At 27.9% G+C, this 18,358-nt stretch overlaps 1 protein-coding gene across 7 annotated transcripts in view; it reads right to left on the bottom strand.

Annotated features, from left to right (window-relative positions):
- The window catches only part of Vps13 (vacuolar protein sorting 13C), a 123,183-nt gene that overhangs the window by 50,027 nt on the left and 54,798 nt on the right, over positions 1 to 18,358 (bottom strand). For all 7 annotated transcript variants that reach the window (XM_087166009.1, XM_087166007.1, XM_087166008.1 and 4 more), the window contains exons 38-47: positions 14,816 to 14,938; positions 14,363 to 14,512; positions 11,583 to 11,753; positions 9,010 to 9,129; positions 7,665 to 7,790; positions 7,028 to 7,192; positions 6,820 to 6,942; positions 5,387 to 5,542; positions 4,466 to 4,633; positions 779 to 948 (exon numbers count right to left, since the gene is read on the bottom strand). In XM_087166009.1, coding sequence (XP_087022135.1) covers positions 779 to 948; positions 4,466 to 4,633; positions 5,387 to 5,542; positions 6,820 to 6,942; positions 7,028 to 7,192; positions 7,665 to 7,790; positions 9,010 to 9,129; positions 11,583 to 11,753; positions 14,363 to 14,512; positions 14,816 to 14,938 — 1,472 coding nt within the window. The remainder of the gene's footprint in view (positions 1 to 778; positions 949 to 4,465; positions 4,634 to 5,386; positions 5,543 to 6,819; positions 6,943 to 7,027; positions 7,193 to 7,664; positions 7,791 to 9,009; positions 9,130 to 11,582; positions 11,754 to 14,362; positions 14,513 to 14,815; positions 14,939 to 18,358) is intronic.

The following is an 18,358-nucleotide window of genomic DNA, read 5'->3' as shown; positions in this document are numbered from 1 at the left end:
GCTTATTTTATGTGCAGTTTGATTTCGAATATGTGCACACTAAAGCAAGTTTGTCACAATATTAGTGCAACAAATATGGAGCTAAAATTAGACTATGAAGTGATGTTAAAGAAAAATCTTCTAAATTTTTTTTATTTTTAAAATTGCATGATAAATATCTCGATTGCGCTGTTGTGCCACAGGCCCCTGGTTCAATCCTCGGGCCGTGCAAGGTTGACTCAGCCTTTCATCCCTTCAGTGGGTAGATAAATGAGTGCCAAGCATGCTTGGGAACTAAACACTGCGGGTTCCGCGTTCGGCTGACCACCTGACCGGAACATCTGCTCCTGCACCCCAGAGCCCAAGAAAACTGAGATGGGCCTTGGCCCTCCATGGGCTGTCGTGCCGCTGAGTTTAGTTTAGTTTTAAATATCTCGATAATCAGTGCAAATTCAAAAAAATTTTCCAAATTGATTATTTTAGTAGTAAGCAGAATGTATCATTAAAAAATAAAACAATATGCTTCTACAGAAACTGAGAATAAGTAAGTAAGAATTCAGAGTACCCTAATCACCAGGTTTAACTTAGATAATATTTGTTAAATGTAGAACTATGACATTGATAGTCTGGCTTTAAGCTTAGACACACACAATTTTATTCAAACATAATAGACAGCCAGATTTCCCTATTTCATTTCTTTTTCTTTTAAATGGTTCTTAACACATAAAGCAAAAGAAACAAAGCTGTGAGATTGTCTTCACATTGGAAATTTAAAATTGAATGAAAAACAGTAACTAACGAAGGTTCCAGATGTTTAGGCTTAAAAAACAGTTCACTGGTTGTAGTATAAATAGCATGGAGTGGAAGATTTTCAGTCTTGTCTGGTTCGACTGTGCAACACCATTCAACTTCATTCATTGACTCTTTCATGAAATAGACATCCATTGGTGTAGAAAAATGATTATGAACCTGACAAAAGTAAAAGCTTAATGGAACACAGAAAAATAATGCGTTTTATTTTACATTATAATGTTAATTAGTATGAGGTATGAGTTGTTAACACCAAAATATTTGCTATAATATCTGTCAATAATATGTACATTACAAAAATCAAAGCATTTAATACACACTTTAAAAATTTTTTCCCTTATCTATGCTATAAAATAAAAAATGCACAAAAGATCTGTTGCTGCTAGAATTATTATTATTTTTTTTTTGCTCAAGAAATCTTTACTTTTCTGAAGATAAAATGAGAAGAAATATTCTGATTTACTTAACCTAAAAAAGTAAACACAAATTTTGTTTTCTAAAAACACCAAAAGTTTTTTTTTCCTTTCTTAGAAATCAAATTACAAAGAAATAAAAGCAAATATTTTACCCTAACTATTTTCAGAATACATACATTAATTAACAAGTCCAATAAAATCAATTACTTCTTTAAAGTGACCTCAAAGTGTTCTAAAAATGACACATTTAATGTTAGATTTCTCAAGAACATGAATGAGAGAGAAAACAAGGCGGCAACAACATACAGGAAAAAAAAGGAAAGCACAAATTATGTAACTATTTAATGTAACTTTAAATAATGCAACCAACTGTCCTCTATTATCTTTAAATGTAATAAATAAAAAAACGGTCCCTTCACAAATTAGAAATTTGTAAAACCGGATTCTTCCCAAAATTTCACTATCACTATATAAAAACAGTCGCACAAAATTGTTCCATAAGGAATTCTTGGTAAAAAAGACCTGATTTTGTGACAACATCATCAATCGAACACGTCTAAACTCAATTTTAATATTTTAGACAATTTCCAAGTTTCCTGACTTTTTCCGATTTTCCTGGCAGCACAGCAACTCAGTTGTCGACATATAATTAATTCAGATTAACAGATCTGAACATTATTATGAACTGAGATTAACAGAAAGACAGATTGTGATCACTAGATCAAATCTTATTCAGGGTTCTTAGTAGGGTATTTTTTGTTGTTGCATTGTTCATGCAATAAGTAATAATTATTATATGAAATAGGCATGCAGAGTAATATTAATAAAATAATAAAAAATTTTCATTCTGTGATCTCTGTTCAACATAAAATGTTCAAGTTTTAGTTCTAATGTGTTCTTTCAGAAAAAATTATTTTAATTTTTTTATCTAGATCAGTGATGGGGAAACTAGGTCCCGCGTTCTTACTTCGTAATGTGACGACCCGCATAAAAACTACCTGCGGCGATATTCAAAATACAATAGTATTCTGGACAAATCCATCCGACCTAAACAGATGACTCAGCTTCGCTCGAAACTTCCAGACACTCTCGCATTTTCGATTCATTGTTCTGTTTTCTCGAAAGAACCGGAAAAATCCAATTCCCGAACAATCTTTGCAGGTAGGTATAAATACAAGCGAGGCCGCCCGATGATCAGTTAGTTAGCGACTTAGTCAGTCATCTGCAACGATCCGCTGTGACTCGAGTAATTGTTTGTGTAATCCCCGAAGCTCCCACTGCCTCAATAGTCCGTGGGCCGAAGACTCAAAAGCAGTTCTTAACTGATTTTCGTTCCTACACTCGAGTGGCAATTTTAATCTTCCAAAATAGAACTCAATCTTGCCTGGGAAATATAAATTCACGAAGTTCTCCAAAATATAATAGGCCATTAATTGACAGTCATCAAAACATTGAAGAACTATTTTGATTTCATGAATACAGATTTTTGCCCATGAATATCCTAAGAGGAGGGTACTGTGACGTCACATGAAAATGAATTGACCAATCACAACCAAAAAGCTTCGCGATTTGCGTCTGCTCTAGTTGTTGTTTCCTTTGCTTCAAACTGCTTTAAAATTTTTGTATAAACGTTATAAAAGTTTAATAAAATTATAATTCCATTTTAAGAAGACCCGCGCAAGAGCATTAGTTAGAAGTAAGCTTTCGTCAATTGCGTTTCTGTGTGCTGTTCTCCGTAGTAGGTAACGTGTAAAATGGGCGTTAAAAAAAAGAAAAGTGGATTCAGAATGTCAAGTTTTTAAAGAAGAATGGACGTGGAAATATTTCTTTACTTTATTTAAAGAAAAACCTGTGTGCTTACTTTGCAATACAACTGTTGCAGTTTTAAAAGAATATAACATTCAACGCCATTTCAAGAGCAAACATGAAAACCACTCCTACTCATCGTTAAGTGAAGAGGTGAAAAAAATTAAATCGAAAGATTTAATAAAAAATTTATCAAGTCAACAACAATTATTTCAGAGAGCTAATCATTCTCAGAGATGCGCTACGAAAGCCAGTTATGTGTTGGCTTATAATATTGCTAAATCTAATAAAGCATTTTCAGATGGTGAATTTATAAAGCAGTGCATGATAGATGTGTGCGATATTATGTGCTCTGAAAAGAAAAATGATTTTCAGTCACTGTCTCTCTCAAGAAGAACAATCACCGAGAGAATTGAAAATATTGATAAAAATCTAATTTCACAACTGACTACAAAAACTCAAAAATTTATTTTTTATTCAATTACCATGGATGAAAGTACAGATATCAGCGATACTGGCAATTATCAGAAAAATGGAACCAGAGTTTAGTATTTTTGCGACCCCATTCAATGTTAATTACGAAGAAGTTGATGCAAAATTTTAACTTGAGTTAATAGAACTGAACTGTAATACTCTCCTGAAACAAACTTTTCATACAGTACCATTGCTAGAATTTTATAAAAATTTAAGTCCAGATAATTTCCCAATTCTCATTACTCATGCAATGAAGATAATGACAATGTTCGGCTCATCTTATGTATGCGAACAAATCTTTTCAACAATGAAGCTTAAGAAAACTTCTTTACAGATGATCAGAATCAGAATTTACAGATGATCAGATGAAATCAGAATTACAGATGAGCACCTTTCATCAGTTTTAAGAATTTCTGCTTCGCAAATGGAACCGGACTATGATGAAATTTTGAAGAAACAGTCTCAATTTCATTTTTCTCATGCACCATCAATCAGTAATGACACCAGAAAATAAAGTGATAATACTTCACATCAAGAACTACACTAAATTCATTTTATATTTTGTGCTTATAATTTTCTTACCTTTTGCTTTTTTACTCTTAAAATAATAAGTGTATATAATAATATATGTATATGTTTATAGAACACATAAATTTTTTAACGATTAAGCATTATTCTTTGGCCCGCCACGATTGTCTAGTTATTACAAATGGCCCGTCTTAAAAAAAGTTTCCCCACCACTGATCTAGACAATAAAATTTTGCAAATCATCGACGGAAAAAAATTTAAATTATTAATATATTGGTCACAAAAAACCATGCAAAATAATTGAAAATTTGACTGATATCTGAAATAAAATTTAAAATGAATATATCTTTCACTTTCATTCGTTTTAAATTTTAAAACTAGATAAAGTAATTTTTTACCGAATTCAAACAATAAAAATTGTTTAAATTAATATATGAACAGATTTACTTTACCTGCAGGATGGAATGGAATGTGATGAATTTTGAGCCATATAGTGATTGAATAGACATAACAAAACCCCATCGGTTGCCAGGATACGTAACACGAGGTAACTGGAAGAATCGCTTGTCAGTACAAGCAACAGATATTCTTCGTTCAACATTCATACCATCTTCTAAGATCTGCAAAGATTCAAATTTAATATTAAAGCAACATTTCAATGTATTGATTATTTTACAAAGTCTGAAAAAAATTTTCACTATAGTTTAAAATTTTTTTTTTTTTCAATTAAAAATATTTTGCAAAGTTTACGTCACTACTATTACTTCTATTTACATAAATTCATTTAAATTAATTAAAATTAAAAGTTGTTTAACAGCATTTAACGATGAATAGGATTGTGTGGTAGGTGCAAGAAAAAGGAAAGTCCAGATTCACATATTGTTCGTCAAAGCTAAATGAAATTTAAATAAAAAAGATTCTGCAGTTTTTCTCAGACAGAAGACATATTTTTCACAATCAAAAATGCTTTAAAAATTTTGGGCACATCTAGTTCTTACATTAGGCTTATTAATCATGTTGCAATATTAGAATTGATTATTTTATTATTAATTTATCCAGAGACTGCTAAGGCTGGAATTTCTCCTTTATTCTGCAATTTTCTATTATATCAAATTTGTTGTTCTCTAAATGAGTCTATAAGATTTGAATCACAATTATCAACCACATTATTTAAGATTTATTACTATTTAAATTAAGCAAATGAGGAACATTCAATCACTATTACAGCATTTAATAGTGATTGAATGCTGTAAACTTATTTAAAAAATATTTAAGAAGAATTTATTTATTAAATTTAAAAGATAAGTAAGAGTATTTTAATGAATTAAAATACATAATATGCAAAGAAATTCAAGTTTTCAAAATTATCTCACCATTATATTAAAATATGTTTCTTCTTTAGTATCTTGTTTTTTCAAGACAGACATTCTGTTAGAATCTGAATTTTTGGAAGACCCATATACTAAATGCAATGGAGGACAACCAGATTCAAGCTTTACACAGTTGTAATCTTTATCTTCATTTAATACCTGCAATAATTAACAAACAATACTCAAATATATTTATATTATAGAACAATGCTGAGTGGCATATTAAATAGGGTGGGCCAAAAAATATTACTATTTTACCCAGCTACTGCTACAGTTTCAAAACATTTGTATAAGACAGACAAAAATCTTTTTAATTAAAATTTTTTTCTGTTTTGATAAATCATCTGAGCTTTACTCTGGGCTTTTCCGAATTTTAAGATAACTGCTTTTGTGCACCAAATAACTGATTTTTTTGTTGTTCTATTGGATGGTCATATTGTGCAATGCAGAAAAATTTATGTACAAACATTCGGTTAACTGAATATTCGACAAAAGGGCAAAATATTCACAACAGCCCTAGTTTACAGCACACAAGGACAAACTCAGTTTTTCCACCTCATGCAACACAGTGAAAAACTTAAAAGGGAGCTTTTGGGGAATATTTCAAATTTTAGATGATGTAAAAACTTAAATCAACTGCACCTGGCACTGTTTTTATAAATTTTAGTTGAATAAGATTTTTGCAACTTAACATAAGGATTTTAAGACACAAAAACTTCATAAATTTTCTGTGAATTCGGTTTAAACTTTAACAGTACTAATGTATTGCATGGGGGTACATGTTACCAATGTAGTTTCTATTATACTTAGATATTTTGGATTGGAATTGTTGTTTTATGATAAACGTTTTTTAAAGAATTTTTTTGTTCAACAAATCGACAATTTGTTAAAAATAATTTTAAAAAACCTGTGCAAAACAAACTACAATATTAATAAACATTTTGTTCAATTTTTAGGCAAATCCAATAAAAATATGAAGTTATGAAGACCACAAGAAGCAAATGAAACTGTGAATGTTTAAAAGATATAAATATTTTACTCCAGCATTTTTAATAAATTTTAGTATTAAACAATTTAGCTTAAAAATATCATTTTAAACTATTTTTTATGGATTTAGCACTGTTCCTGAAAGGCTGTGCCCAGGAACAGATGTTCCCTTTTGCCCTTCGCTAGCTATACCACAGAAAATATCTATCGTTTAAAGCAGAATTTTAAAGTACTCTACTGAAATATACAACTTACATTTAAAGTAACAATAAGTAAAAGTAGCAAATAAATATAATTTAAATTGAAATAAAAACACATATTAAATTTTTTGTGCATGCTTTCTAACAAATACACTAGACACTTTTAGAACTAAAGCAATAGGAAGCAGTAGATGAAAAAGAAATTTTTTCATCCACCCTAATAAAAAATAATATTTAAATAGAAATAACCTGAAATGTTCCATTGGTCAGGATTATATTGATAGGAATGCCTAAATAATTATTCACATGAAAAGGAGCATAAGGCATTGTAGATTCTTTACCAACAGCTTTGCTCACAGCATCTTGAAATGCCTGGAAAAATGTGGTGAAATATGCAATATTAGAAGAAATATTTGTATAAATATGTAAAAATAACAATCAATAAGTGAAACTTTACCTGTCCCAAAGTAGACAGAACATCTAAACATGTTTTACTAACTGTTAGCTGAAGAACATCTTGTGCCACTATTTGTAAGCCCATTTGTGGTGGTTGAAACACTACTTCTTCAGGTTCATCATCATCATCAGGACTAAGGTCTAAAGTATCTGTATCTTTGGTTAGCTAAGGTTGATCAGACATATTTTTAGTATTATATAATAGTGACAATAATAAATTCTATAACTAATACTAATGTCAAACAGACACAAAATAAAAAAGAAGAAAACATCAATTTTGAGATTTTTTATAAATAGCTATAAATGCAATTTTCTAACTTCGATTTGAAAAAGAAACTAAATGTTGACAGCAGATAAAATATTGATTGTAAATAAATAAATAACTTTTTTTATGCTGCAAATAGTTCTAATTTATTTAGCCTATTTATTAACATCTCATATGGCGTAAATTTGAAACATTATTTTAATTTCGTATTAGCTCTAATACGTTTAAAAATTAATCAATTTTATATTTTAAAAATATAGATATAGTAAAGCTTATTAAGAAGTTATTTTTAACAAAAAATGGAAAACTAAGTCATTACATCCAATTAGAACCCCTGAAAAAAATACACTGACTACACAAAATGAAAATGTACCTCCAGCATTATTTCCCAGGAACGATGTCCTTTAGTTGTTTCTAGTGGTTCAATGATAGGTTCCCATACGGCAATCTTTTCATTATAGTATGACATTTCCATACTGAATGAGCTTCCTACATACAGCTGTTAAGGAAAAAAATTTAAATTATTACATCAGCTGAAAAAAGTAGTTACACATATTATAAAATAACTGCAGCAAAACTTTGCAAAAAGTTTATAAAAGCCTAAAAGACAAATTTACCTTAATTAATTTACTTTAGGAAATTAATACAATGGTGAAGTTCTACAGTAGATTTAAGCTAAAATAAATAATCCATTCATAAGACACGGATTTTCTTATCTGTTATTATTCAGTAAAATAAATAAAGTTAAAACATAAATTAGGGTCAGAGAAATTGAAATATAGTTGGAAAAAAAGCTTCTTTAAACTATTTTTAGCATTAGTTAAAAAACATGGCAAAATTTTGAGAAAAATTTTTTTTTATTTATATTGCATAGTTTGTTTAACATTTCCAGTTACTTAATTGAGTTATATTTTATTAATAATAATCTTAATAGTAATTACTTAAGTTGATAACTAGCTGGTTTTTGTATGTTAATCATTACAGCAAGACCATGTGTTATTATCTTAAATAATATTATAATTATAATTCTAAATTATCAATGTTTATAAGGACTTTAAACTAAAAAAATATACTAATTTAATTCTAGGAAATTTATTTTAAGTGTTAAATACATTTTGAAACAATTTTGATTCTCACATAATAAGAAACGAAAATGCATGTGCTTGATATAGCTTACTATAAATGTTAATTAATAATTTGACTAATCCTAATTATTTGTAAAAACCTACTGTTGATGTTTGCTTTTCAATTCATTTCTTTAATCTCTAAAAGAAAATTATAATAGGTAAAAATTAATTACTAATAAAAAAACATCAAGTTACAGATTGTAAAATTTCATTAAATATTAAAACTGTTTTTAAAAAATACTAATAAGCGCAACTTCATTATTTAATAATAACAGTATCTATCAAAATTAATTAAACAAATTAATATCAGAGATACAACTTTCTTTCTTCCAACAAATATGTTTAATACTAAAAAACAAACTACTTTAAATTTTTTGAAACACATTTTTGAAAAAATATAAGATTTACAGAAACATTTTAAAAAAGCGTTTCTGTAATTCAATAAATTGGATACAATTTTAATAGTAAAACCAAAATAAGAGCATGTTCCAGTTTATCCCAACAGAAAGTTTTGACAACCAATTTTTTTATCAATTTGCACCAATGAGGTGTAAAAATAAAATGATAAATGCAAAACTCATAAAAACTTACATTACTAGCCCAATCTTGTATATCAGCTTGAAAGGAGGACTCCATAAGTAGTAATGGAACAGTTCGAGCTCCAACTCCAGCTTCAATAGTTATTATGATTTTTCTCATGGTAAAAAGCATCTAAAATAAATTTAAATAATTTTTTAAAACCAATAAATTTTCAATAAAAAGAAAAACACTTTCAAAATTAATAGTTGAAACAACACTAGTTAGTCAGAATTCATTTAATAAGAACTTATACTACATATTCATTAGAAGTCAGGAATAAGATAACCTATTAAACTTTAAGAAGCACAAGTATTTTCACACATAACATAAAGAAATATTTTAGTTGTCAAAAGAAAGCTTTTTTTTCATATAGCAATAGTTTCACAAAAACATGAATAAAAAAACTATTTTTTTACATAAAATGTTTTAACTGTGAAAACTGCACATTAATAAATATTCCCTCTAAGAAAACGTTCAAGAAACATCAAACTATGCAGAATAGTAGCAATAATTAGCACCAAATTGGACAAAAGATCAGTTTATTAATATTACTAAAATATGGTAACCAAATTAATAACAAAAATTAAATCTTGATGATTACTTTTCCACATATAATAAAATAGAAAAAATTGTTAAATGTACAATATTTTAGTGTATTTTTAGTCATATCAATTTTCAAGAGCAATAATTTGAATTATATATAATATGAAGTCAAAACAAGAAAAAGTTACTATTATAATATACAGACTGGATATAGGTTTGAAAGTATAGTGTGGTAAAAAGGTACAAGAACCATGAATACCTAACAATGGATAGGTGTCTTCGTATGTAGATTAAATATTGCTAAATGAAATACAACAAAGTGCAATAAATTGTTTCAAAGTATGAATGAAAGAAAGCAGAATAATAAGAAAATTGCTATAAAATATATTTAAAAATATTTTACTAGTTAAATATACATTCAACATGTACTAGCATCCAAAAGTCCTTTCACTCAATTAATACATATTTTATCAGGATTATATATATCTTTAAAAATGGATGTTAATACTAATACTGGGTGATATGGGAATTTTAATACTATGATTTATAGTAATGAAATATCAATATTTAATGATATACAACAATATTTTTTCCGTTTTACAAATTTATATTATTTTTTCCATTCTACTAATTTAATTATTTTCACATTGAATGAGTATTTACTACCCATATGAACTAAATTTTTTTCCAGAATTGTATCAAGCAATTTTAATCACGATTAAAAAACTACCAACAAAGTTAGCACAGTCATGATAATTGTTTTATTGTTAACTTATTGATAATTATTTCGATGTTATCATATTTGAAAATTATTGCAATATTTAATATTTGTCTTTGTCAAATACAAATATTGCGCACTTAATATTTAGTTTAGTACCCTTGTAAAATTAAGAATAAAATTCTATGCATAAAATACAGTGAAACCTGGCGTTACAGACACTCCTACAAAATGGACGCCTCTCATTCCAGCATTAATCTCGATAAATAAACCATTATGTACTTTCTCTGCAAATTGGACACACCCGTTACTGGACATGGACAGTCATTTATGCCATGAAACATTGTTTTTCTCTCTTCAAACCAGACACAAATTTTTTCTTAATTTGAAAAAAAAAATATATATATATTTATGGTTTAAATTCTAAGAAAAAATGCAATGTTATTCTGCCTAATCCACCACTAAAAATGTTGTTAAGCTATTTCACTACTAAATCAATCATTCTCCTGTCACCTTACTTTACCTTTGCAAAGGAAGAAGAAAACATGATACTGCTCATATGCAATATTTCAAATAGCGGCATCTTTTGATCTTTTCATATGGATCATACTGGTTATGAGAACCTACAAGCTGAAATGACACCTTAAATGCTCTCAATTCCTCTTCCCCACTGAAAATTACTCTATATTTCTAATCAATTTGGAGACTGTATTTAACACAGCTGGGATCTAGTCATTGAAGTGGTTTTATAAATTAAACATTTATTCAGACATTTGACTGATGATCATTTGTGAATGTAACAACTCTGTATCATGCCTCACAGGCATGCATTGCTGCTTTATTTTTTCTGTGCATTATGAAAAGTTTTCCTTCAAGGAGATATTATCACTTTTCCTATCAAGTGATGGGAAGGTGATTAGGGGGTGCAAACCAACTAATTAAACTGATCAAGTGACATAGAACTCACAGCTCCTATTCAGTATCATATGACTAACTTGAATGTCTGTGTAAATAAGGGAAACATTCATTTCTATGTATTACATTTAGAATTATGTATAAATAAACTTTTTCATATATTCTTTTTGTATTGAAAAAAGTATTTTTTAAAGTTTAAATAAATATCATTGTGAATAGTTATAGATTATTTAAATATTTCTATACCAACGCAATGTTCTAAAAACAATTTATGGCGTTAAACTTCATTATTAGTGTAATCTTTCTGTAAATGGACAACTCTCATAAGTGGACAATTTTTTCGGTCCCAAGAGTGTCCGTTTAACTAAGGTTTCACTGTATAATATTTAATAAATTTTATCAAACATACTTGTTGATGTAGAGTTGGTGCTACAATACTGATGGAGTCATCTTTAATTTCTGACATAGCATCTTCCGCAACAAGTGTTTCTAAAAACCAATGTTTGCCCTCTAAGGGTTTTGGTGTCCATATATCAGAATAATCTTCCTTTTCTTTAGAGATTTTATCTTCTTCTTTGGCCTATAAATCAATTTTGAAAAAATTTAGCAAATATAGAATTTTTACAGATAAATGAAATGAAATACAACAGATAGGAAGTAAGGCAGCTAAGTTGGCTCAAGTTAACCTACTTACCACAAACTTTTAACAATTATTATTATTATTTGAAAAAGGAAAATAAGGATAAATTTAGTTCACTGATTTTATTTAAAAGAATATACTGTCATACATTTAAAAATTACATACATTTATCCATTAGTTAATGGTTAATGCTGTTAAATAGTAGTACAGTAGAGAACCATTTATCCGGTATCCAGATAACCGGGAAAAATTTTGATCGGTTTTCCCGCCATTTTAAACTAGAACGATTATGAAAAAAAAGTGGAAATTGACTTCATCCTTGAAGTTGAGTAGAGGAAAATGTAAGGAAGGGGAGAATTTTTCCCCCCGTTTACCCAGAGAAACGTTATTTCCTCTGTGACCTTGAAGGCAGAGAAGGGAGGAATGTTTTATTTTCTCCTTTAGGCCGTCAATCAAGCTCAAGGGTGTGGCATGCTGATTTCGTTTTCTGTTTGATTTACGAGGGGGGTGGGGAAAATGCATTGCATGCATATCAGTGAACAGAAGATGAAAGAGAAAAATATATTTATCTATTTGACATCGATTACTAAAAATGAAATCTTTTTCTTCTGAATAAATTCTCATTCTTTGGAAGTGCGGGTATCGCATCATTTGCAAGTTTTTATTGATGTGGAATCACATCTGCTGTAATTAAATATCGTGTTTTTATCAACAACAACAAAAAAAAAAAAAAAAAAAAAAAAAGGAGAATTGTTTATTAATTTAAACATAGGATTATTTTATGAAGCAGATTGCAGTTTGTTTTTCTGATTCCACCACGCTTGATTTTTTTTTCTTTTCACGATAAATTTCGCACTCAATAAATGAATTCTTTTTTATAAATTTTATCATTAGGTTTTTTTTAAAAATTCCGTTGATCTTGCCTTGTTCCGGGTTTTAATATTTATGCTAGTACCTTTTTTAACTACCGTTTCGGTTTGATAATTTTCAAGTGTTTTTATTTAGATTAATAAGTTTTCCTTTTATTTTATCGTTTCCCACGTAAAATTAGGTAGGAAATATATTGCAGTATTTAACCATTGGTTTTGTTTATATTAGTTAATTTAGGAATTGTAATTATTTGTAAAAAATAAATACGAGAATTTTGTATTTTTTAAACTTGTTTTTCTTGTCTAAACTTGCAAATTTTTTTATTTATTCATTTAAATGTTATTTTTCTACCATTTTTTTTTCTTTTTAAAGTTAGAAGTACCTTTCCTTTTTCTCTTACTTTATGCATTACACTTTTCCCTTGTAATTCGGGTTCGATAAAACATCGATTAACGAAATTTTTTGGTCGATCCAGAAAACCGGGAAATTCAGACATCCGGGATAGCGATGGTCCTGAGCATCCCGGATAATTGGTTCTCTACTGTATTACAAATTGTTAATTGCATAAGTGAAATAATATAGCAGAAAGTTCAATAATTGGAATTGTCGGAACTTCCGCAAGTCCAATTTTTCCAAAATAAAAGGTTTAAAATAAACATCAAAACATGCATTATTCATCAACAAAAAATAATGAATAGACGATAATGATAAAATATATTTGTATAAAAAATAAATAAATAAAGTTAGCAGGCAATAATTTGAACTTTATCTTTCATGAATAAAGATACATTTTTTTTTATCCCATGATGTGAAGAAGTAGCAACACAGATAATCAGATAAAAATATTAAAAAATAAGATATTCAAAAATTCCAAAAGCAAATTAATCAGAATTAAAAGAAAATCTAAAACAAGGAACAGAATTAAGTAGATTTTTTTTTATGGAAACATCTATACAATTTAAAGTGAAATAAATCTTTGCTGATATTTTTTTCAAGCACTATCCATATTCAGCTTCATTAATATTCATAGTTTACTCTACTTTCTAAAATTTGTTCTCTTCAACAGTTCTTGTCTTTTTAACAACTATCTTAGTACGCTTATAGAGAAATAATAAATGTTTAACTATCAGAGAAGCAACAAGAAAAATTTTTTTATTAATATTTTATAACAGTTACTTTTTCTTAATAATTTTTCTTTTTCTTGAAAAGAATTTTTTGTTGTTGTTGCTTATTTTGATTGTTAAAAAGTGTCAGAAAATATATGTGCTATACTGTAATTTCAGTCATTGTATAATATCTTTCCACAAAATAATTTTTTTTATCAAAATAGTTAATAATTATAGAATTTCATTTGCACATAGAATTCACTTCCACATAAAATTATAGAATTTGACTTTCACATAATTTAATTTCTACATTGAATGAAAGAAAAGTTGTTGTATTTTAGTACATTTAAGACCAAACAAAATATATCTGTCACTGAAATCGCTAACAGTTATCATTAAACTTTTTTTTAAAACTTGAATAATAAATTAACATAAATTTCTAAAGAAAGCTTTTGTGTTGTAGAGGATATAAACAAAATAATTAAAGCAGAAAAAACTGAATAATTTTATTATTAAAATTAAAAAAGAACCAATGTAAATAACAGGTAAAAGAGCACATAAGTAAATACTCACTGGCTCGGATACTATAGAAGACAGTATGTTAGAAAGAAGTTGAACAGTGCCTGGAGTTATATGCAAAATAAGGTCTCTAAACATGACATCCATGTGTTGAGAATGTTCACGGAAATTGCACTGAATATCAATATCACAGGGGCTAAGAATCTAAAAAATTATGGTAAAATTTAGTATAAGATATAGCAAAGCATAGATTTATATTTTAAAAAATTCTGAGAACAATATTATTTTCTTAAATTCTATTAAGGAAGAGATTTTAAATATTCATGTACTAGTTATAAATTGAAACAATTGTCTCCAAATAAGCAAAAAAAAAAACATGGCAAATAAATGTTAAAATAAATATAAAGTTAGTACAAAAGTAATAAGTTTGTGGAGAAAAATGTTAGGTAAACTTCAAATAGAAATTTTTTTTAAAACAAAAATAAACATGCAGTGAAACATTTTTACCTTTGCTGAAGTTTCAAGTCGCTTCTCTGAATTAAAACATGCTGTATAAAATGTCAAATTTGTGATAGATCCAGATATGGCTTGAGATGAACCAACCATTGTAACTTTCAAATCAATTTCATTCTTAAATTTAAAATAAATAAATATTCTGTATACAATATAGAACACATACTAAGTTAAAACTTTAAATATTTTGAAAAATCTTACATAGATCAAGTTTTTAAATTTGATTGAAATATAATTTGAAGGAAACAGAAATAAGGCATAATTTATGATTATATTTAATATTTTACGCATCTTTTTTTTTCTTAAAAAACTGGAAGTAAAAACTTCAAATAAAGATTTTTTTTGAACTAGACCTAGAAATCAATGATATTTTATAACCAAAAATAACCACTTGTATCCAATTACATTCCTGTGAGCTGTGATATATGCTAACATTTCATATCTAGGATATTCCTTGGTTTATAAAAAATAAGCAGAAAACTTAACTTCACAGAAAAAAAATCAGATCTGTTTTAAAATACTTAAGTGTTATTGTTGCTATGTTTAATGACTAGCCAAGCTAAACCAACTTCATGATGTCGTACGCTCTCATGAAGCCAATAGCCATCAGAGGGTGGACAAAAAGATTATATTTTGTAATGTTTAGGCAATCAAGAATATTTTCGGACAAATCGCAGAAGATAGAACACTCAGCACACGTCAGATTTTTTTTCTCTCTTATTACGGTAAATCAAAGTTCTAAATTGTCCACTACAGAAACAAGTAATATCCAATTAGGAAAATGCTGGCTGGTTGTCATAGATGGAGAAGAAAGTGTAGAAGTGTACAGGGTATCTGCTACATTTTAGATTTTCAAATTCATGACTTTTCATGATTTTCCATGACTATTTCCAAGAGTTTTTCATGACTTAACAAAGTTACTATTTTCTCGGACAAAAATGCAACAATAAACTAAAAAATGCATTATAATAACATTAATTGAAATTATAGGTATAACCAAAACTGCTATACTCTGCATCTTCATATTTAGATTTTAAATTTAAAAAACAGAGTAAAGAAAGAGTTGAAACAATAAAAAAGCTGAAAAAAATACAAAAGCAAATAATTTTTTTTTCTGTAGAATTATATTCTAAAGAAACTTTTCTTGCTCATCTGAAAGGAAAGAAATACTCCTGATTTTTCTGTTCTCATTTCGGAATAAAAAAAATTCGCCAATGACTGGTTTGCTTCAACTAGAATTTTAAATTAATAAAGTTTTTAAAAAAATAAATAATAAAAATTCTTAAATCACAGAAGAGTTTAAAAGATAATTCCCTCTAGAAATGATGTTTTTTTCCCTCATTTTTTGAAAGAACACCATAATTTTTAAAGAACATGATAAAATAACTTTATATTCTAATAAAATATGCCTGAGTGGTGATTTTGTTAGGAATTCAGATATTTGGAACAGGATGAAATTAGATTAATTGGAGCAAAAAAAAAAAAAAAAAAAAAAAAAAAAAAAAAAAAAAAAAAAAACAATTTTGGAGCAGCAAAACAAAATTTGAAGCATATTTAAAAAAAAAAAAATTAAAACAAGAATTTAATAACAAGAGTTTTTTGTTCATTAATAACATATCTTATTTTTTACACTTTTTTGAAGGTCCTTGCATAAACAAATTAAGTTTCTTTTTGGCATCTTCCAATACTGTTAAATATTCTGCTATCCTCAGATAAGAGAAATAGAATTATTAGGATATAGAATTTTTTTTTTTTGAAGAAGAAGAAGAAGATAAGGATGTCATCGCATTTGTGGTATCTAGTGCAACATCTATTAAATTTGAATTTTGCCAAATTTCTGCATTTTCAACATACAAAGATTTTAAGTGCTTTCCTGTCAAACCAAGAAAAGCAGAACTCTTTAAAAAACGCCCTAACAATGTTTAAACTAGAGACACCATTTCATCATACAGCAAGTGAATCAATGGTGTCTCAGTTTGGAAAAGACCTAAAAATTTATCTAATTTAGCCGAAACATTTCTTAAAAATGAGCTTTTGGCAAAAGCATTATAAATTCAATATTGAGTGGCTCATACTATTTTTTAAATTAATAATTACTTTATTTAATTCTGTAAAAGATAATTTAAAACTCTAATTAATTTAACTATTAAAGGTTATTGAGTATATTTTTCTTAAAATTTAAATAAATGTTATTTATAGTCGTATATTCAACAAAACATTAACAAGATTAATATTGATCATACCGAATTTATAAAAATATGTAAAGAATTAAGCAAACTTTAGTAAATTTATATTACTAATGTTAATTAGTGAATGGACCCTAAATTTTTTTAATTAAAATTGATTACCTAGTACAGTATTCCATTAATGAAATAATTAAAAAAATTAAATAATTTTAAAATGCACATACAATGAGTATTGAAGCTAAAAAATTTTTGTCAGAAGTAAATTATTATATTGTCCCTACACTCATAATATTTAACATATCTATAATAATTTAAAATTTTTATATCAATTGTTTTAAATCAAGTCTTTATGAGATGAATTAAAGTATTTTTGAATGACAAATCTGAAAAACAGGAGATTTATTTGCTGCTTTAAAAATTCTGAAAGCTCCTCTCTTCATACTTATTTAAAATCTTGCCTCTAAATATTATTAAGTTTTTTCCTAAAACAAAATAAGAGCACCGAAAATTTTGAAAGTAATATAATAACACAATAATAAAATGCAATAAGTAAAAAAAATATTTTAGTGAAAGAAAAGTAATAAAGTATAAAAAAATGTTTGCAAACAATTTGCAATTAGTGGATGGTCCCTCAGATAAAAATTTACGTTTAAGAAACTTAATTAATTCTATCTTTATTAATTAAATGAATAAAAGGGAGATGGAAATTTTGAGGTTTTGAACCTTTGTGATTCTTGACTGCTCTGAGGATCAACATGAAAACATGTACTTAGTGAATGGTCCCCAAGTTAATTCCAAGATCATGGGTACTATTCTATAAATAGAATAGAGCAAGAAGGCCATTAGCTTGCCATTGGCGAAAACGATAGCACTTCAATAACGATGAAATTAACAAGAGAAGTAAAATTTTCTTTTGCTATTAAAATTTGGCGATGTTTAGCTGGTCCCCGAAAATTCGTGGGAAGTCTCGGTTCCAATTGAGAGAGTGAAAAATGAAATCTGAAATTTAGAATATCTTGCAAAATGAAGCAGAGTTGCACATGAGAGTGCAAGAATCCTTCCCACTGAATCCAGAGCAACCCCCCACATGGCAGTAGCTGGGTTGCCGCAAAATTGTGACTTGGCGATACCCAGGGGGAAATATCCCTTTTGGCACAGAGTGGCGCAATTTAAGCCTACTACTTCAATTTGGAGCGTGTAGGCGCAGGTTTTCACAATTGGCACGGATCGGCGCAATTGGCGCAGCACTTGCAACACTGGAGACCTAAATCCATGACTTTCCATGATTTTTTTAAAAAAATAGCAAAAATCATGACATTTCATGACAAATTTTGTTCAATACTGAAATTCA

This window comes from Parasteatoda tepidariorum, chromosome 6, assembly GCF_982258835.1.
Source record: "Parasteatoda tepidariorum strain Cologne lab strain chromosome 6, Ptep-v5.0, whole genome shotgun sequence".
Lineage (NCBI taxonomy): Eukaryota > Metazoa > Arthropoda > Arachnida > Araneae > Theridiidae > Parasteatoda > Parasteatoda tepidariorum.
The sequence above is the reverse complement of the archived record's forward strand: the minus strand, read 5'-3'. Positions and strand labels throughout refer to the sequence as shown.